Genomic DNA, 22237 nt, shown 5'->3' with positions numbered 1-22237 from the left:
GAAAACTGACCCAAACCTGTCTACTCTCCCCTACTACGCGAATATGATCCGACGTTGCCGAATGAAACACGACGGCGACGCCCGTGCTCGATTCAGGAGGCCGTGAAATATCGTTCGGTCGATTGTAATCGCTTTTTACGACGCGGACGCGATTCATTATGATTAAAGCAATTTCCGGCTCCAGCAGAAGTCCCCCTTTGACGAGAACACGTTTGTCCGTTCGTGCAAACAAAAATCGATTTTTATATAATTGATAAATGGTCCACTTGACTACGTGGAAAACACTCTGGGAATATAACCGTGTGTGGCCGTTACATAGGTGTGCGTCACGAGGCCATTGGAAATGATGTTTTTTCGGAATTTAATAGGATTCCATTGTGATGGCCGGTTAGTTGGTACGTTTTTTTTTTTAAACTTTCTTCTGTCGTTGGATGGAATCGTGGAATTAATCGCGAAATCCAGCTCCGCCGTTTACCGTGACTGTTCCATTGAACTCGTCGACGATTCGAATCGGGCCTGGACGATAAGTGAAATTGAATTTTTAATTTTCCGTTTAATACGTCTCAGGTGAACGGTTTCTTCCCGCAGACGAGGAGTCTGTGGGCGTGACGTGCTCTCGGACGTGTGAGTTCTTTGTAACAACGGGAAGTTTTTTTGTTGTGATAAAATCCGTAACGGTTTCTTCCCGCAGACGAGGAGTCTGTGGGCGTGACGTGCTCTCGGACGTGTGAGTTCTTAAAAAGTTAACTTAAAAGTTAAGGTTAAAAGTTAACTCTATATGTGAATACACCCAGGGACAAGAACTAACTCTTAAAAAGTCACTAACAGTCCCATCAACACGCTACTCCTACTTCCACCAACAGATCCATAAAACCGTTAACTTTCCTCGAAAACTGACAATCGTTAAAAACCGATAATATTTTGCATTACCCTGCAATCTCAAGGCAACAATACACTCCCGCCACAAAGACTAGTCCGTCGCAATTAGCCTTCCATTAGCAACTCAATTCCCAACAATACACGACACACATACACACGTTCCACTGTTACCAACTCACGTTCCCCGACAATGGACCATAATCCGCTTAAAACATCGAGAGACAACAAAAAAACGCCAGCGAACCGATACACTCGCGGAACCGCAGGCCTCTTAACCGAACAAAGAGAGCGTATAACAAGAGGAAACATTCTACCTCAATCGATACCATTCCCAATACGGTTTGCCTCGGCGGGGTATATCCTCGAACCACATGAACGAACCATGCTTCCAAGGCGCGTATTTTTTAATAACGACGGTTATTTCATTAAACCGTCCGTGGAAGAATGAAGGGATGCGCGGGGAGGCACAGAGAGACAGGAAAGTGAATGGAAGCACGGTCGAGAGAATAGAGGGGGTGGCGCAATAACAGAGAAGGATCGTTACTATATTGTAATACATTAATACATAATGAAGTCTGCGTGGAACGACTCAATATCCTCGAGGGTGGCCGCCAAGCGGCGGAACGCAAGGGAAGGGGGTGGATTTCAGCAACGCGAGCGCGCGAGTCGAATTACCGTGACAAGCGGCCGTATATTTTCTATTACTCGAGTTTACGATTGCGCAGGATTAAAGTTATGACATGCCGCTTATATCGAGACTTTATGGCCCCCCTATAAGTAATGTCCACCAGGGGCGGCCTCGATGATGGCGAAAGGAAAAAAATGTCCCTTGGAGAACGACGGTCGTCCGGCGGTCGGTTCGACGAGATGGGACGAGGCACTCGGGTCGCGGAGAACGCGGAGGATCCAATTTCCTGGGTCGGCGAACGAGTGTCGGAAATAGAACGGGCCACGATCCATTGTAGTTCGTCTTCGGGCGGACCAGACCGCGCCCGGGAAAGGATTACCATTTTATTATGTTCGGTGACGGCACCGTGTCGCTCGACTCTATATCTCGGTGGAGCACGCGCAGAGACGTGCTTAAGGGCTGTTCGATCTGTCGTTCATGGACGTGTTCGACAGTTTTAAGTCACTGCATCATTTTGGTACCTTGTACAAATTTTTCTTTTATAAAATCGAGAACTAACAGTCATTTTAACACCAGAACTACCAACGATAAACGCATATCTTTTTCGATCGATCGATAAATATGACAAACTTTTGAAAATTTACAAATTTGTAAATTAACTAATTTCTTCAACTCGTATTTTTGTTTATTTGTATAATAAGGATAATTGAGGTATATAACATATCTGGACCAAAAGCAGTTTAGCAAAAAAAGTCTATTTAACATGGTTACTCATGTCAACACAATTATATTTTAAGAATTATATTCCAATTACATTAAGCAAATATAGGCCAGGGCTTCTAATGAAAAAAGAATGTACGAGAGAATATAAATATGCAGTAGAATTACCCTGTGTATAGATGGACATCGAATTTTACGAGATATCAAATAGAAGTTCCTGTTTAACTACACTTGCATCACTGGACAAACCATTCGTATTTAATATCTATATTTATTCGGCGATTCCGAGCGAGTGATACGTACATACACCGGAACCGTGTAAAAATCGAGAAATTATTTTAATCTCGCGTACGACACGGAAACACTCGTGGCACGTGCGATGAAAAACGTGGAAACAAACCCGATAATTTCAACAGTTAACAGGGGTACCGGAATTTAAGCGTCACGTAAAATGGATTTATAAACGCGTATTATTTCATAATGTAACTTCCCCCATCTCCCCTCCATCGACGAGCACCAGAAGTGTAACTCAAAACATATGGCGGCATTAACCTCGTGAAATCCCGACCGTGTTGTTAACAAGGTGAAATTTAAATTACGAGTCCGGGAACGCGTTATTTCACGATAATCGTAAGTCATAGTTTGCGAAACGACATCACGGTAAATTATTTAACAAAAAAAAAACAATTTTCCGACTTCACGTGTCAATTTCTAAGCATAAACAAAGAGGCCATAATTCACGTAAAAATGCTACTTCAGGTACTACCGAAATTTGATGACTTTGTTTGTGAGAAGATGATAAGAACTTCTGCAAAAAATAACGAAAAAATCGAAAGACAGAAGAGCAAAGAATTCAACCGAGATGAATTTATCGTGTCGTCTCTGCGCGTAAAGATTTACAAGAGCGATCGCTGCTTCAGAGAGACGCGGCTGGATGCAAAAAGACTCGAACTACGAAGAATCGTACCCGACGCCTCGAAATTATGGCAAAAAAGTGCTCGAAACAAAGAGCACCGAGACACAGAAAGCGAATACAAGTTTCAATGGGTCAGCTGTCATTACTGTTAAGCACACAAACGGGATAACATTCACGGAGACAGTCGCATTTAGCTTTAAAGCTTCAGCAGCGTCGCGTCACGCGAGACATCAGATGTCACGAGTAATCCAGTTAAATGTACCTTTTTAAAGTGTCGGAGATAAGCGAACGGTACGTAACAGAATACCCAATTCCAAGGTAATTAATACTTCTTCCTTTTGTTCCTGACGAAATATTTTTGAAACTTTGTCAGGTTGACGAGGTAAAAGTGTTCGTGAAATTTTTATCCTTAACACGGCGTCGAGGTTGAATACTGCCCTACTATTAACAATTGTGTTAAATGGATATTATCTTCGAAAAAATCTAGTGTGACAGTTAGTTGCAATGACTTCTTGAATCACACATCTTCCTCGAATGTTCGTAATATTTCACAAAAGGAACTCAACTGGTTCGTGTATCCAGTGAAAATTCCACGTGCCCACGTAGTTCGAACAGTAACATATCGCGACACGAGGAAAAGATACGGTAATTAAATTGGCCGGATTGGATACGGTGCAAGGGAGAGAGTGCCCTAAGGCTCGATTTGAAATTGAATTCGCTGAAATAAGCGGAGCCCGTTTGTTATCGATTACACTGGATAACAACCCGCCACTGAACACCAGGTCCCTTTGAACGTGGAACGTGACTCTAATTCTTAACTCCTGGGGAAAGGCTGTGCCCCATCCTGGCTATGTCCACGGAAAAATCCGTAGCTCTGCTTATCACTAACGATCGGAGTGTACAATCATAGAAAAAAAAAAAAACAACAGTGTGAACTACTACAAACATATAGTACAGAATATTCTGTAATTAATCAAATATACAGAATGATACAAAAGAATCTTACACCCCTTTATTTGTCACATCCGATCAAAAATCTTAGACTCTAGCAAAAAAATTGAACACCATTTTGTTCTACCTGCAATACGTAAAAATTGCAATCTTTCGAATTTCCGCGAACTGAACATACTTTAGGTTAAAAGGAAAAAGGAGGACTATACAAGTCTTAATTCTTTGGAACATATACAAAATTTCTTTCAAAAACTCAAAGAATTCCCATTTAAGTATGAATACCGAAGACAACGCCGTGATTAACGCGAAAATCCCAAACCGAGTGAAAAGGAGTCCTAGGCGTGAACGCAAATTTCGACGGGATCGGGTGAAAAGGGGGAGGAGGGTGGCGGTTTATTGTCACGGCGACTCGTTAATCACGTACCTTCGAGCGCGTGCTCGACTTCAAAACTATGAGCTAATTACGGCAACGTAATTAAGTAATTAACTATCTGCCGGAGGAGGCTGCGAGGCGGCCCCCGTCGCCTTAACTCACCTGCCGAGCGTGTAGGCGCGCGTCCCGGGCGCACGTACGCGCGGCGGAGGTCGTCGGCGCAATTCCCAGGATTCGTCCTGCAGTCACGCAATTAAACCATCCCCATTATTCCGAGGCCATCTGTGTACACGCGGGGACGCGAACGGGCGCCTAATTTTGCTCTGTGTTCGAGAGGGCCGGCGATAATAATTGCAGATAAATATTCCCCTCCGATTAAGAGTGTGTAATTTTGTAGTGAACGCGGGAAAGAGCGAGGCGCGTGATATTTTCGCGTGACAACCACACACACACACGTACACACTGGGGTTGATGAAAATGTATGGAAACGGGTTAATTTAGACCCGTGCCACACAACATGACGCAGCTTTTTAACAGAGGGGCTGCTGCACGCGTGCAGCTTTATTTCACCTTAATTCTGAGGATTTGAAATTCTTCCGGGAAACTTCCACCGAGGATCGTGAGAAATTCATTTCATTTCCAATTCTGGAAGTATTCGGGGAATTCGTGGTGCAACGGAATTTCTATGGATATCAGTGGAATTGGACCAATGGATTACCGGTTAATGGAGTGCGTGCCTTTTAGTTACTTTTAACCCGGTACGCGAGTGGGATTGTGCGGTTTGATTAAGGGAGATTGAAAGGCACGTTGAATTCTTGATATTATATGTAATTAGAGTAATGAATGCAATTGTCTGATCGATTACTTTCATTTATGGATGTGAACTAGTCGAAATTCAGGTATCAAAGTTTCTAGAATATAACGTCTGACCTTGAATCGGTACATTCTATTGGCAACATCGAAAAAAATTCATCATCCAAGCCCAATCAATCACACTTCTTGCAAGAAAAATAAATAAAACATTCTCACCTTCTACTACAAAATCCCAACCAGCACAACGATAATTGAGGATTAGAGCAACACAATTCTTTTCCACGATTCTCTCGATCCATCACAAGAAATGTGCACAGTACTCATAAAATACAAGCCTCGAAACGGTATCACTTCACATACTTCATCGTCATTTTCCAAAAACAGAGGTGTAGCAAAGCACACACAACCAACCGCCAGGAGCAAACTTTGCCACCGCGTGGCACGATCTACCGACGATACTTAAAAGCTGACGATCAGCGCTTCTGGCGAGAAGTACCCTTTATCGTGAATTAATTCGCCGGATAGGAAGGGAAAGAAGGACGTCGTGGGGGGACGACAAGTCGAAGCCCAGGTAGAAAATTATGCGTGCGCTTGTACGAGGACGCAATAAAGTGCTCAGCCAGCCCAGCCACCTATTGGGCCTATCGCGAATATCGGCTCATGGGGAAAACTGTTCTTTAATGCATGCGCACGATCGAGTGGGCAAGTTTACAGCGGTCGATCACGGCAGCACGATTCAGACCTGGGCCAGTCACGGAACCCCACCACGGATGAATCACTGAACGGCACGAAGGTCTCCCCCCTTCCCCTTCCCGTGATCTACCGTCGACTAAATTCGGGAAATCGAACGACACGTCCGGCCCGGTAACGAATTATCGCCACCTCGGTTACACTTCGCGTAATTATTCAATGAAACTGCTCAAGATAGACTCCACGAAGTCACGATCCAACAGCCTCACTCTCTCTTGCCATCCACCCCCTGCGTTGGAGGTCCGCGATACTTCTGGTAACATTAATTTTAAACGGCTGACGTCCGCGCTAGGCTAGACATCCTCGCGTTTGTCTTGAGAATTTATCTTCACGGAGGAAGATATCTCGCGTATTGAATTATGAGCGGCTATCGCGGCGGTCTGGGTGAGTCTTGGAGGAGAATACTGTGGCGGAGACTAGTTTCTCTTTTTTAATGGAACGTTTATGGTGGACCCTTTAAGGAACTACGTGGTGTTTATAGAGGATGAATTAATAAGAAATATTATCTAAAATAACTCGCTACCTATTGATTGTATCAGAACACGTTTCAATGAATTATGTAGAATTTTAAGAGGTACATCGGATGAATACAATTTGATTTTTTTGTATCTTACTTTTCTGAGATATCAAGGTAAACTTGAGTTATTTCAAGATCAATGCACCTTCTTTTTAATACCATGTTGTTGCCAGTATAAGGACGAAGTTCACGACCTATAGTATGGTCGTATTAAAATAAAAAGACAACTTACATGTTTAGTGTAATATCGTATCGATCAGACACGTTTCGTGTCAAAAATACACGAATCAAGAAAGCCTCTAGACCTGCTCGTGAAAAAGCAAGCATCGAATCGGGGAATTTGCCGGCAGGGAACGATGACTGCGCTACGAAAAAGGTAACGTACCCTTAATTCCCATCGACTTTTACTGGATCTTTGTCCCATTTTTACTACCCTCTCACGCATTTCGAAACGCGAGCGTAACCTCGGCTTCAAGAGCGCCGTGTTTTCAGATCCGTAGCGCCCGAGGACTCTCGTAAAAAGAGAAAGTTTCGAGTGTGTCGTAATACGACAGAACGGTCATACATACGAGAATGTTCGCGATAATCGTGTCAGGATCGCCGGAATATATTTTCCCTTCATCCGTCTACTCGACTCCCTTCCGGTTTTACGTGCTACGCCCTGGAAACGACATTGGAAATTCGTCCACTTTGTCCTTTGTGCAAATAAACCGTGTAAAAAAGAAATTAAATCCTGTAAAATATATGCAAAGAGATCTGTACTTCATAAAACTGAACAATAAAAGGTAACATCATAAATTAAAGTATTGAAAAAGACAAGATGATAGATGATCATAAAACACTATAATACACTCTTAGCGAACTTTCGAACACGTTCATCTTAATCATCCACTTCATGGCCTTCGGAATTCATTCCTCTATCTTTTCCAGCTCGACGTTTTGATGTATTTTAATAACCACCACGGCGCTTAAATTAATTTCCATTATTCTACACGACCATCTGACACAAAGTTAATCATTTCTATGAACAATGCCAAATTTTACTCAAGATACAAAGTAAACGATCATTCAAAATGAAGAAACAATTAAATCGCGTTTCTCTTTTCACTAAAATCCATACACCGTGGTCAGAATCTGACGAATGGGAAATTAGCACTATCAAGAGTAAAATCAATAAAATTTTTTTTTCAAGTAACCCTTCATTATTTGTACGAACTTCGAACGAGAGCTTACAGCATTTTCCTATTATTCGCGTCGAATACAGGATCAATCGCGCGACTCAACCTTCCCGCTTCTATTCGGTGTACTTGAAATACAGACAGGATCGAAACGAACCGAGCCGAAGCAGGGTGGTGATGGTGGAAACGGTGACGGTTCCGCGATTGAACGGACCACCGCGTCCCACTTCAATATTGCGATTGCGATATTGTCGACTCAATGGATCGGGCAATTTTAATGCGGGCGCCACCGTCAACTCCCGCAAATTTCCAATATACGCGTGCACACCCGACGGCGTTTATCGGAAATTAATTACGTACCTTCCGTACCCGTCCCTGTGATTTCCACCAAGATGTCCCGGCGAAAATTTAATCGTTCTTACGTAAGCCCCGCCACCTCTATCCTCGAATCGAATTAAAAGTCAATTCGCGCACCGGTTTGTTCCGCATCGAGTAACTTTCTGTTCGACCCACATCGCCGATCGGAAGCTTGAGGTGACGGCGCTCGTGATTAAATTTTCATTATTTAACGTCCGTTATATTCCTTCGTCAGTGGCAGTATCAAAATGAACTTAAGCGAGTTGTAATACCGTTGGGAGAAGAATGATGAATTATTTCGTAGTAAATCGTAACGTTAGAGGTACGTGCTCGGATTTATGAGTGGTATCAGCCAACGAATTAATATACGATGTTTCAGGTAAACATCACAGAGTTAATCTACATATAGTAAATTGTCGATGATTGTTCGAAGGCTCCTCAGTACTGACGAAATGTCCCTCGGTTTGCCGCTGACTTTTTAATGAGGTCCAGCACAGTGATAGTGCTTGTAATTCTGTAGCCAATGATATTCGTTTCAGCCGCATATGGCCATTAGTTTATAAAATATTTAATGTTCAGTGCCAAGGAGCCTCCGGACACTCATCGAGCATTTACTGTACTTGGAAAACGGTAAAATTGAATGTTCACTGCGACAGAGAGTCGAATACCAGGAATACTTTCCAGAATAAGTGCTCGTGTTAGGAGGGCAAGAGCACGGAATGAAAGCAGGACCAGTTTTCGTTGGCACTTCAGTGGAATGAAGCACGCGTTACCCCAGGCCTCTGAAATTTCGAAAATAAAATTTTTGACGTCGGCACAGTCGCGTCTCGAGAGGCCTTTGACCAACGAATAAGCACCCCTCCACCGTCTCGTCGGATCGACGCGAGTGAACGGAACCAACTACGAAATTTTTTGAGTTCGTTTTTGGTTTTTTTTTTTAGTCGGGATACGTTGAATATTCACATCCCGTCGGATATCCAGAAAGTTTACTCCCTGCGAATCCGCATAACCAAACTTTCCACGGCATCGATATTCTGTTGCGGTAAATGCAGCGGGCCGAGCGTTCCGCGACGAGTGCATTTGCATCCACGCCATTTACAATCGCGATAGTGAGGGAGAGGGAGGGTGGAGAGGGGCAGAAGCTCTAGCGCCGAAAACGTATTTACGACCGCGACGCGGCGAAAACGTGGCGGTTTGCAACTCGTTGTCGCCTCCCCAGATCGTCCCCATTTCCGGGGACCTTTCCCCGCGATTACATCTGAACACGAAAATTTTTCTAATTTGTGGACCTTCGTGTCGAGTCTCGTATCTTTATGAATTACACGCGAATGTTTCAGACTTTTCCCGATGATTCAATTAGCTTCGTTCAGTGTACATTAACTAGTTTATGAGTGAACAGAGATACAGATCGTAGAAATCAATAGAAAAGATATTAGATCCGTAGAATTCGGAACAATGCACACTAGATTCTTAGAACTGAATACGAGAGACGTTGGTTCCGTAGTACCCGGCACAAACGATATTTGCCCCATTTACTGACCCTGGAGTTTTAACAAACATCTAGCCCCTTCTGAGGTAGATCCGAAGGTCTCTCCAACAGCTACGATCCATCGAGACTGTAACGATCAGAAGTATCGGAGGAACATAAAGGCTTTAGGTAGCACAAAGGACCACGTAGAACGTAAATGCACTTAAGGACCTCATAGACAATCTCTTGTGTAGTGTTCCACAGACCCAGTGTCCTATATATTGGGTCCTATGAACCTGAAGCTACTTATTTCGGTTAGCATCCTTTGAACTGTATCCTCTTCTATTTGATGTCTCTCGCAAATTGATGTCCTCTATTTGGCCTCCTAAGGATCCAATAATTTCTGTGTAGTGTTCTACCTGTCCAGCGTCTTCCATATCGCACTTGACGGATCCAGTATCGTCTGTAGCATGTCCAGCTCTACAGTCTTCTATTTCGTCTTCTACACATCCAGTGTCGTCTACATGGGATCGTACAGAACCAGTATTGTCTATATTACGTTCTCTAGCCCTTAATATCCTCTGCATAGGATTTCGTTAATTTCACAATCGTTAATGGATAATTTATATATCGGCGAGCCTGCTGAAACTAATTATATGTATTGCTAACTACTTCTTGGAAAAGAAAATGATTTAGGGTGAAGCGGAAATATCACGATGTTTTCCCATCGGAGGAAAATTATTATACCAGCAAGCGCGAACGAGAGGGGAATAGAAATCAGTTGGCAGGAAGTTCCCATGCCGGCATGCATTAATCATTTATCGGACTACGTAGGACAAACTTTTTCAATACTGAGCTCGTTTCAATGGCACAATAATATCATTCCATCTGTCTGGAGTTCTTAAGAGCGCCCGGTTTTTCTTTCTCCGCCCCGGATTTACGGGTTTTCGCCTCCACGGTTATTACATACCCGGTGGCGAAGTTCACGAATCCAATAAAGGGCTCGAGATACACCTCGAACAAGACAAATGCTCGCTTCGGATTCCTCGTCACGATCCAGACCGAAGGAACACCAACGTATATAATGGCACGCTTTTGTCCCGGTTCGAACGAAGATTTTTCTTCCTATTACAGCAAGTAGAAGTGGATCGAAAGGTAGACGCATTTGGAAATATTATTTCGAGAACGAATGTTCGATCCAATAACCTGAAGATCTACTCGGTACACGAGTCAAGACGTAATAAAGTAAGTACAGTTTTCGAGTAACAATTCTAACCGGTAACAGAACCGGAAAGATCGCTATTAATGGCAATTGCTTGTTCTGAAAATTTTCGAGATTTTCTCTCGGGAAAGGTAGATAAAATGATTTCTCATCTTGAAACTGCTAAACATAACAATTCCTACTATAATTACACTAGATTATTCTTGATTAATACATTTAACCATTGCCACAGCTTTATACATCGATGACCAACAAGTTACAAATATAAATTTCTACTATATGTGCCGATTAACAATCAAATCTTTCACAAACCCGCACAGTCGCTATGAGACTAGAATTCCAGATTTGTCATCACCTGGACCTGCACTGTGACCCCTGTTTGCACGCCCACACACCTTAGAAAATCGTGTGCCTACATTCGAAAATTCAACGTGACAATAAACCACTCCTACACCATAGATGCAGCTGTTGCATCTTACACTACGACCCCTGATTTATCGTCAGATGTTTCAGTTAATCGTTTCGAAACATTACATCCAATTAACTGCTATTCTACTGGAGTACCTATTACATCAACAATGGTAACACCTCTCGTCTGTGGCATATCGATTTTGACGAAGGCCTTTCATCGCTATACTTTTCAGTCAAACACTTACAGAATTTCGTCTCGTTAACTGCACTTCAATTAAACTGTCTATGAAATGAACCAAGGACCATGATCCATCTGTGACCCGTCGATTTTGATGAAACTTCGAAGAGAAACATACCATATTCCATATTAAAACCGTAAAACTACCTTTCAAAGCTCCAAGTAAAAATGTTATTTAACATAACTTCCAGACCTGATTTCATCAAAATCGAGGTGCAACGCTCGATCAATCTTCCATTATTAGAACCATTGCCGTTCTCGTCTGTCTACTTTGAGCGACGACACCGGATGTCACCCTGATTCAAGACGATCGAAACACCAGGAATCCCCAGGACTAATCATCGAAGAGGGTCGAACACAGACACCGAATGAGATACCAGGACCCAACGAGCCGTGACGTAATCGAATACGAGGCCTCGCACGTCCCAAGCTATATAACGCGATATCACGCGTCTAAATTAGGCTCTGTAACGTAATCATTCATGCGTGTCAGTAACGCCGCGAAACGAGATTCCGGCCGTTGCGACGGGTCAAGTAATTTAATAATAATTATTCCCTCGCATGCACACGCGCGCCCGGCGGCACATCATCGCCCGCGTTTCTCGCTCATAAATCATCATAGAACCAACCCTGAGGAACTTGCACCCCCCTGAATCGTGATTTAACCGCTCTAAACGCACGAAACCCGTTCAATGTCGGCCACGTCGGAGTCCCGAGGGGTATTTTGCACGCGCTGTGGAACGATTCGAGCGGTATTCGTTCGTACGTGAAGCATATTTTTCGAGCGTAATTCGCTTTGCAAGTCTACCTGCAGTCTACTTATTAGTATGACCACGTGTCATATTGGTTCGATACGATTCCTATATCGACAACTGTACGGCTGCTTTGCCCAAAATGTTCAACACACATTCTCCGTGCATCATATAAATAATTCAATTAAAAAGTAAAATAAAAATACCACGAAAAGACGTTACACTGAAATCTCATATTTCACTCAACAAAAACCTCAATAAAACGCTCCCCAATTTCAATCCTTCGGATCGCCACGTTGCAGTTACGTCGGGTCTGGACAGAATTTCCAGCAGAAGAGTCATCCACACCGTTATCGAAAAACGTCGCCCCAGGGTTGTTCAACCACCATGATATTTTCAATCGAGAAAATACAAAAACAAGAAGAGAACAAACAGAAAACAAACCTACCAGTGGATGAATATAGAATGTCGCTCGAACGTATCGAATTTCTCAAACAGCGTGGATCTAGCCTGTCCGTCGTGATTTCCGTTTTTCGATCTACGGAGGGAAACGGTGCCGCGGAATCACCGAGTGTCACGCGATCTTCGGTGGCAGTCGTCGACAGGGACGATCGAATTTTCGAAACAGCCACGCCATGTGGCGTCTACATGATTGTCGACGCGCGAGAGGTAACTCACATTGCATTTTGAAGAATGTGTCGAGATGCAAAGTACCTGCATACGCAATTGAGCTTCCATCGCGTAAGAGACACCGCAAAGATAGATCCTAAGACGACCATCGAGCAATTAATGAAAAATGTCTCTCTCGCCGAAGCTTCGAGGGTCGAAACCGCGACAAAAGCGTTGTAAAGCTTTGAAGTTCGCGGGCTGGGGCTGGGGAGTGAAGCTCACTGCCAGACAATTTTTATTCCGCTCGACACGCGCGTAACTGGCTCTCTCCCTCGATCCTCGACGTATGATGAAACAAAGAAGAATCTCTCTCTTTCATCCGGGGGAACGGTATATAAGTTCCTACTTGCGGCAAATGTGATTATATCGATCGTCATTGTACTGGCACAAAGAGCCGCCGCGGATAAATGAACGGGAGGAACGGCGAGAAACGACCGTGAATCCTCTCTCCGCCGAAGGAAAATGTAATAAAGCATGCGCCGTTACCGCGACACCGGATAAAGAGACAGAACAAAAGAAAAAGAAAGACGGGAAAGGCTCCGACGCCTATTTTACTTTTTCCGTCCCTTTTCGTCGGACCAATGTAAATATTAAAATGCGAGGACGCTCGGTTGTCAGGACGAGGAGAGAAAACTGGATCTCCCAGTGGGTGGTTTAATGGATATTTCTGGAGGAACATATGCATTTCTTGATGACGTTTTCTGCGTCACACGCAACGGTCCGACCACCGTGAAACACGACCGGTTCAACGTCGAAACGTGCTTGTCCGAATTTCTTCTTTTAATTTCCGTGTCACGTTTCATTCTTTCGACTCTCAATCCCTGGAGCCCACGTTCGTTTTTAATCCTAGTGAAACGCGTAAACGACGGGAAAATACCACGGATCCACCCTGGTTGGCGAGGAGTTTCTGTTCGCGTTTCCGCGGAATAACGCTGACCTATATAACGAAAAATCCGCGGTAGAATGGCACAACGCTGAACAATGTCCGACGTTAATACAAATGTGTTTTTAATTGCGGTGCGGTTATTATGTAGGTCCGGCCGCATTATCGATAGACAAAGCCTGGGTTGTCAGTTGTAACGGATTAAATGCCATTATGTAGATTTCGTGACCGGGTCAGGTAACGTTGTTTCAGTTGTGATACGAGATTAATGGATTACGTACACGATATTCAAAAGTATTATCGAATCGCCGGTGATGCTGGTAGCCGTGAAGTTTCGACGAATGTTTAAAATTCTCGTCAATCGAGACTCGATTAGATACAGTCGCCTTGAAAAGTGTGTCGACGCTTTCTGTGTAAGTTATTTGAATTAATCATTAAGACAACTTAGGATCTCTTTATAGTACTTCTTACATATTTATCAATATGACAATGTGACATAAGAATACAGGGTGAACCACGAATCGTGATCGGTAAAGACCACAATCTTCCACAACATCTTGCTATCTAACTCTCCGTAGGCAAACTTCCAAAGATCCAAGTTCAATCGTTGCATGCAGTATTCCTGATCTTTCGCACAGATCTCACTTAAAACAGCTAAAACAATCGATCGTCTGGCGGACGACGAATTTTATTAAACCGTGCGCCATATCGAACTCCAGTTTCGGAACATTATTGTTCCGCCAGAAGTACCGGGGGCAGCGGGAGAGCCTTCGTGTTCGAGCGGAAAGTGGAATTGCGAGGGGCACGTGCTCGCGGAATATAGGTATGTAGGAAAGTTGATGGCCGCTTTCGCGTGGAACGTACGGAAATCCCTGGGAAACTTCGCCGCGAACGAGAGGTGGGCTGTGAGATGGGGGTGACGGAGGTGGGCCTGGTTTGCGAGGGTAAAAGGCGCGGGTTCAACCGGCGCTCTACATGCATTCCGAACTTTCAGGATTGTCGGCCAGGTTTTCATTCCCCGACCCTCGAATTCTGGGTAGCAAAATATTCTAAACGGGCCCCGTCAAAGTTTCGCGACAATAAAGAGATCAAAGGACGTGAGAAAGGGGGAAGGGAGAAAAAAGGTAGATGCGGGCGATGGTAGAAAGACATCGAACGAAACGTATGTAGTGCTCTTTGCAACGCGAACGGTTGAATTGTTCGGAATCTTTGACCCGTGCGTCCCCGCTGGCAAAAGGGAGAAAGAGTAATCGGCGCCCTGGCTCTTGACAAACGAAAGAAAGAGCAATTATGAATGTATGTCAGTCAGCCGTTCCTCCTACCCCATCCCGTACCCCCTAGACGTGCACCACCCTGGTTGCCATGCCAATAACTCTGGAATATGTCTTCTACGCCTTTATTCTAGCAGATTCTAGCTGATGCTACGTTGGTTGCATAGAAAAGTCATCCCTTTACGGTCTTATTAGATTGTATGTGATTGCGTTCTGATCTGCAGGTCGTTTAAACGGGTTAATCTTAAATTAAAGATTGTTAAACCTTTGCACTCGACTGTTCTCTCTGAAGGGACAAAATCAAAGGGTTAAATATGATTGATAGAGGTAAACGAATTGGATTACATCTTTAGACACCAATTCGAGTGATAGAATTATGTTTGATCGGGTTCGAAGTAAAACCTTCGAAAAGACAGAAATAGAATGGATGTATTAATCCACCAGTTGTCAATTTAAACTTATCATCTGCTTATTAGCTAAATTTCAAGACGGTCGACCAAACATAGCTTCCACTTCCAAATCTGACCGTGTTAGGATCATCGACCTCTATAATGACACTTATCGAAACACCTTCATCATGCCACATATGTACCGATCTATCGTCAAAGTCGAAAACACCAAACAAAACTACACCATATCTCATCCATACCTAGAATCTCCCCCGAAATCTCTAAAAAAAACTAGAGCAACTTTCGCGTTATCTCCACGCGGATCTACCACGACGGAGAGTCGACGGTAACGAGGGCTCCCTCTTTAATCCCGCCGAAATCAAGCCCAACGTTCCAGGATGGGGGGGGGGCGAAAAATGATTGTACAGGATGATTAGAAGACGCTTATGCAAACTTCGTCGAAATGATGGACCCGATCGTTAATATCCCGTAATCTCGAGACGAACGAACGTGACTACCGGCGCCTGGTAGCCTTCTCTCGTCTTAGAGCCTCAGGAATTATGGATGCGTTCCACTTCCTGGGACGCGCGAAACGCGGAAGCGCAATGTTCAGCCCCCTCCCTCGACCATTCCCTCACTCCACATCCACCATCCCTTTCCGCCCGACGGTGCACGCCGTCGTTCCTTCCGAGTGGGAGCTACGAGGCTACCCACCGGGCCGCCCTCCCTCTCCCATCGCGCGTTCGAAGTTGGCAACAGCATCTGGAGCGTTAAGGCGAATGAGCGATGCGCCGGTGTCTTGCGGTATGATGGATCGCCCAATACCAGCCAATATGCAGTATTGCCGTCGCGGAGAGAGTGTGGCAAACTGGTAATCCATGCATCAAATCGGCGCTAGAGCAGGAAGCCCTGTTCCCGCTGTTCCTCGACGGTAACACACGCCAGGGGCCTGTCCACGAGGAACCCGTCCATCGAGGAGGATGGGGATGTGGAGTGGTTCTTGTCGCACGACCTGACCACTGGACCGGATGGACCACGTCCTGCGAGACCATACTGCATGTTTCTGTTAACCGAGACTATATTCGGACCCGTATCCGCCGCTGTTTTCCATTCGCCGGTTCTAACTCGGGCAATCGATATACCGATTGAGAAATTGTCCAAGCCGGATCCCCGTACGGTACATTGAGCCTTATGTTGGTTGGAGAGCGTGAGAAAGGAGAGAGAGAGAGAGACAGTTTCGAGAACGGTTTTTCTGGGGACGAGCGAAGGGGATGAAGCGGTCGGTGCAGGTGGATATAATTTAGGTGGGTTTAAATGAACGATGATTCGGTGAACTTTTGGTTGGATCTTCCGATGTATGGACGAAGTAACTTTTGATGTTCGAGCTATGCACTGTCTGGGTGATATGAACTTGAACTACTGGGGATTGGGGAATCTCGCGTTGACGGAAGAACGTGGTGGAGATGGGAAAATTCATTACGCTGGTTAACACTAACCGTACCGAGACTTCTATATACTTGCCTACACAAGAGTTAAACGTAGTTTAAATGTATCCGCGCTGAAAAAACATTTATTATACGACAAAATAACAGCTGTACGTATCGAAGTAGTATTACACGAAGTCATATTAATCGCTGACCGTTTGAAAAAATTAAACTCCCCAGGAAATCACGCCCCGGTTAAGACAAGCACCCGGGTAATTTCGCTGGTAAGTGCACGCACAGGATTAAGCGGCCGTGGTAGATACGTTCGAGACTATTGTTACGCGTAATTGGATAGGAGATCGGGCCCGTGCGAGAGTACTCGTAACGATGCGTTACGTGGTGTGCGGTTCATTTGAAATGCACGAGATAACAGTTTGCTCGCGCGGGCGCCCACGATCGCGATCACGCATGGATTTCTTCCTGAAGTGTCGTACGAGCTCACCTTCACGCGCGCTGGTCCAACAAAAATGCGACGTGTAATTATTCCGTTCGCGATAACCCACCGGAACGGTCCCGCTTATTCCAGTTTATTTTGAATTCGCGGCTTTAATTGCGGGACTGGACGGTGTCTACTAATTGTGGCCGTAGAGCGAATTCGTTTTAATAATAACGCCGCTGATTGCCGGGCGTGATACTCGCGAAGATTTCCATTGGCATCGTATTTATTTCCCGTGTTACGGGTCTCCCATGACTTTGTTTCCTGGCGATATTCCGGGTACAAAGGAACGATTGAATAAATGAACATTTTTTGGGGTACATTCTCTAAGAGAATCATTGAATAAACTCTTTAAGTAGGCAATATTGAATATAATTCACCTGTGATTTGCCTGTCATATTTGGGTAACTTCAATTTTGTTAATTAATACAGGGATATTTCAGAACAGACTGGAAATATATCTACATGTATAACACTGACTGTTATGTCTTTACTGAATACCGTTATGAAATTGTTGCGTTAAATTAACGCGTATATTTTCGACGGTTTATGGCTTGAAAAACAAAATTAAATATGTCTGACTGTGTACGGAATTTTTCACTGTGGCAGTCAACATGATCGATAGAAAATTAATATGGCAAAGTTTGATCGCGTAGAGCTTTATTTTCGCAGAGATTCGTTGTTGAAAATTCTGTGTGGTGGAATTAAATAGGACACTGATAACATGCCTGCCTATTACTGTCTGTTTCTACTTGTAGACACGAGTAGCGATACGTTTGATTTTACTACGATATTTGCTAGCGATCACGTGTTCCAAGATATTACCGAGCACAGATCACATTACTGTCAACATTTACACAGTGGTGGACGCTAGTAGAAACAGCGAGCGATGGACAGACACATTAGTATGTCCCCATTTAGTATCACGCGGGCCGAACACAGTTTCAAACACGACTCTCTAGAAACAAAGTTTCACACGAAGAAATTTATTAGGTGTACAATCTAATTTGTAGCCCTCCTTTCATATATTTGCTGTTTTGATTATGAAAAAATCAAAATACAGTCTAGTCTTGAATATATTTCCCATCACTTTCCTCACAATTTACGACATTTCTCAGGCAGTTGGCGAATTCCTTCTCGAAAAAATAATCACAGTCTTGAATCAATAATGAATTATGAGGGCCACGAATTAATTTATCCACCTAATAATTCGTCGTTGCCTAATCATTTTTATATCGCTAAAAAAAACTACTTCAAACATTACGACCGCATTATTCAATTAAAATGCCGAATTCCAAAAATCCTACCAATCCTGCCCAAACAACGAGAGTAAGAAACTTTTAATGAGCGAAAAATTAATCGCCTATCAGACGGTGCTGTTAGGCAGCCATAAATTCTCGGCTAAAAGCGAAACTTTTTCCTTAAGAGAGTTCCCCAATCAAGATTTATAGCCCAGACCAGGATGCAATCCTTAACGCGAGAACCGAGTCAAACCCCGTATGGCTAAATAAGTAGAACAATCGAATAGATCATCACTCACCGGAACGTCAACGTGGTCAACGGCCTGTAGCTCTTGTGGCTGTTGATGTCGTGCATCGGTGTGCCCCAAAAGTCGTCCCTCAGCACGCTGGTCCACGTCGTCTGGGCGAGTACGTCCTTGTTTCTGACCACAGCCGGTATATCGTCGTGCACGAAATCACCGCCTAACGCGTTCAGGTAACAACCGACGGCGACCAGCGCGACCGTCGCGTAAATGTACCATCCGGGCGGTTCGTTTCCATCCGCGTCGTTGCATCCACCCCCGCGTCCTACGCCCGTTCTCTTGGTGCTGGTCTGGCAGCAACAACCGCCACCTCCGCCGGCCGAACCGTTGTTCCGTCGTCTCATGATTCACTAACTAACCGGAGGGCGCGAGCGAGCGAGCGAGGTATCGCAAGCGCGCACACCGTTACACACACAGATGCACGGTATATAACACAAAAGGGGATAAACGATCTGCCGTCGTTGTGATCGTCGGTGATAATCACTCTCATGGAGCCAGTCCCGCCGCTTTCATACGCCGCTATCTGCCGAGCTGATAAATCCAGCCGTTGCTGCTGCTCGGGCAAACGGGCCGCTGTGGCTGACCGCGGCACGCTCCGATCGGTGATCGCATCTCAATGGCCACGACGCCCACGACGACGACATCGACCGTTTTTATCGGACGAAACCGAACGGAACGACAGAGAGAGCGATAGAGAGAGAGTCTCCTTGTGCCGTGACCGCGCCACCGGCCCCGTTGAACCGTTCCCTATTTTTTTTTTTTTTCTTTCAACTCACCCGTGGTTCCCTTGTAATTACAACAGGAGAACCGTGTTCCCTTTAAACCGACCTTACGATCACGGAACCAGTTGAACCGCGCGACACGCCGCGTCCAACGAAGCGGGCGAACACACGCGCACAAACACACAAACACTTATATTTCTCGCGGGCGAGAACGTACCGGATGGTGGTGCGACGTCGGCTTTCGGTGCGCCTCGCTGCTGCCAGCCGCCGGCTCGTTCGCGTCGCACTCTTCCATTTACTTGAAACAGGCTACTTTGAGCACTCGTTCCGGCCACGGTGAGCTTGATAAATGACTGCGGCGGTTCATTATTTACCCGTGTGCGCCGCCGCCACCACCCCCTGGCGCCGTCCGATGTGTCCGTTCTAAAGAGAAACGGGTCCCGCGGCAAGCACCCGATTGCTCTTCCCGCGGATAATAGTTCTCGTGTGGCGCTCGTCCGACTGGGATTGTCCCTATAAAGGAGGGAGACCGTGGCCTGTCTATCCTCTCTTTTTGTTCTCCTCTCCCCTGGTATACGCCTGTTTCTCTCTGTTCCGGCGTTGTAACGACGTAACAGCTCGTTACGGTCGCGGGTATCGGGTTGCCCCGACGCGTCACTGACCCTACGCAAACAATTACCAACCGACCTGTTCGACGCCAACTAGACGCGTTTGTTCCGCCGTTAACGAAGAATCTAGGGCCAGCTGATGCACAAAGCTGTTAGTTTTCGGACCTGGAAAAAATACCGCACTGCAACCGCGGGAAAAGGACCCTTAAATGTCCCTAGCAGCACGTATTTTCGCGATGAATTCTGAACGAGAATATCGACGATTCCACTTCCTGTTCACAGCCAGGCGCTCCACTGGACGCCCGAACAATGTTTTCGTCGGGAGGAAGCGAAAACTCGGCACTGGTATGATTGCATGTTCCCCGTTGACGTGGCCACACGAAAAATTGCCGTCCTCCTTTTGTTACTTTTCCTTCGGTCGGATCACACCGTAGGGAGATAACGACGCCCCTCCCGATCTTCGACGAAACGGGCGTGCTTACGGTGCGTTCCCTCGATTTCCTTCAGCTTTTAATTCCACGAGCATCCGCGTTCCCACGGTCCGTCAATCCCTTATTTCTGCTGCGGCCAGCGAAATCCCGGTGAAATTATGGAAAACGAGTAGCGACAGCGGTAACAGCCAGACACGAGAGGACGGGTGTATGACCCAGATACACAGTCAGCCCTGGCCGGGGCTCTTCTATCGTCCGCGACTTTACTGTGCATATAGATCCTATACCAAGCGCTCGTGTATCTGCCCAGAGGCACAGCTTGGAATTCCCTGCAGTGTCTGCCTCTCTTCCACTTTTACTTCCCTATCTTTCTAGTTCGATCCCCTTCGTGTTCTTCACCCACTTCCTTCTTTCATCTATCGCTGCTTCCTTCCAGACTACTCGCGCCAAGGAATCGAATCTCTGACCCAGTATCCAGCATCATCCGGTTCATGGTCCCTCTGCTCAACTTACAAATGCTTCAACCCGCGACGCCACTTTCCAGTTCCCGCTTCACACCTCCAAGGTGGGACCCGACGACGCGTGAACGATAGTAGTAGTCGAGTGTCACGGCGCGTCTAGCTTACCGTCTAGTTACCACCCCACGACGAACACTTTCGGCGGCGTAACGAACCCGTTTACACGCCTCGGAGCCAGTTACACGTATGTACGACTACAACAGGTTGCGCGCAGCCTGCTCCGTCGAGACTATGCGTTAGGAAGCAACTGGTTCGTTCAAGTGAGAACGAGAAGTGTCATGATTCTATCGGGTCGATTTCGAAAAGTTTCTTGAGGTCACTGATGCTGGTTTCGGATCGATGTCATCGATTATCGAATCGGTAGAATTTCATTCGACAAATGAACGGTTTAAGTGATGATATACACGAACGAAACACACTTAGCGCGGCATCACTGGCGAACAAATTTTTCTTTTCTTCGTTTTCGTTTAAACGGACAATTGGCACCGCGAGCGTGCGACAACGGGGTGATCGAGTTCGAGCGGCCCGCCGCGACGACGATAAGCGCAAGACTAAAGGACGACGGCATCCGCCCGGTTATATACCCGGCGCACTCTGACCCGCAAAGCCGCGCCCGCGCACCAGCAGCCCCGAGGCTCTTCTCTCTTGCCTTCTCACGCGCTGACTAACTCTGTCGCTTTCTTTCTCATATCTTTTTTCGCCCGACTCTCTTCCTCTCTTTACTTTTGTCGCGCCTGCAACCCCGTTTACCGCGAGGCCCGATGTTTGTTTACCTGCATCTTTCCCTCAAAATCACGCTTCGTGATCGACCCTTCAGCCGACAAAGAAAAGGTATGAATTCCGACAGCAGAAGAATCGTTCGGGGTGTTCGGTGTTGATTTTGTTAGAAGTGGGTCAAGGTTAACATTTGATACGAGAAACTGATCCGTTGGTTGCGTGTGAATTTTTTTTCGATTCGAATAGTGTTTCGGATTTCTTGATAGTTTTCATTTCACTAGAAAAGAAATTTGACTCTCTGTTTCTCGAGAAAGAATTTTTTCGAAGAAACACTAATTTGGAGTAAGAATTTATCTTTGAAAGGTGAACCTGATATCTGCGAAAAGAATCCTT

The 22237-nt window shown here is 45.4% G+C and overlaps 1 protein-coding gene across 1 annotated transcript in view; it reads right to left on the bottom strand.

The window, feature by feature from the left end:
* LOC107187588 (transmembrane and TPR repeat-containing protein 1-like) overlaps positions 1-19192 on the bottom strand; it is a 183184-nt gene extending 163992 nt beyond the window's left edge. Inside the window, exon 1 of the mRNA XM_015575715.1 lies at positions 18846-19192. Within this exon, the coding sequence (XP_015431201.1) occupies positions 18846-19192 (347 nt within the window). The remainder of the gene's footprint in view (positions 1-18845) is intronic.
* Positions 19193-22237: the final 3045 nt, after the last annotated feature.

This window comes from Dufourea novaeangliae, unplaced genomic scaffold (genome assembly GCF_001272555.1).
Source record: "Dufourea novaeangliae isolate 0120121106 unplaced genomic scaffold, ASM127255v1 scaffold89, whole genome shotgun sequence".
NCBI lineage: Eukaryota > Metazoa > Arthropoda > Insecta > Hymenoptera > Halictidae > Dufourea > Dufourea novaeangliae.
This window is presented reverse-complemented; position numbering and strand designations above follow the sequence as displayed.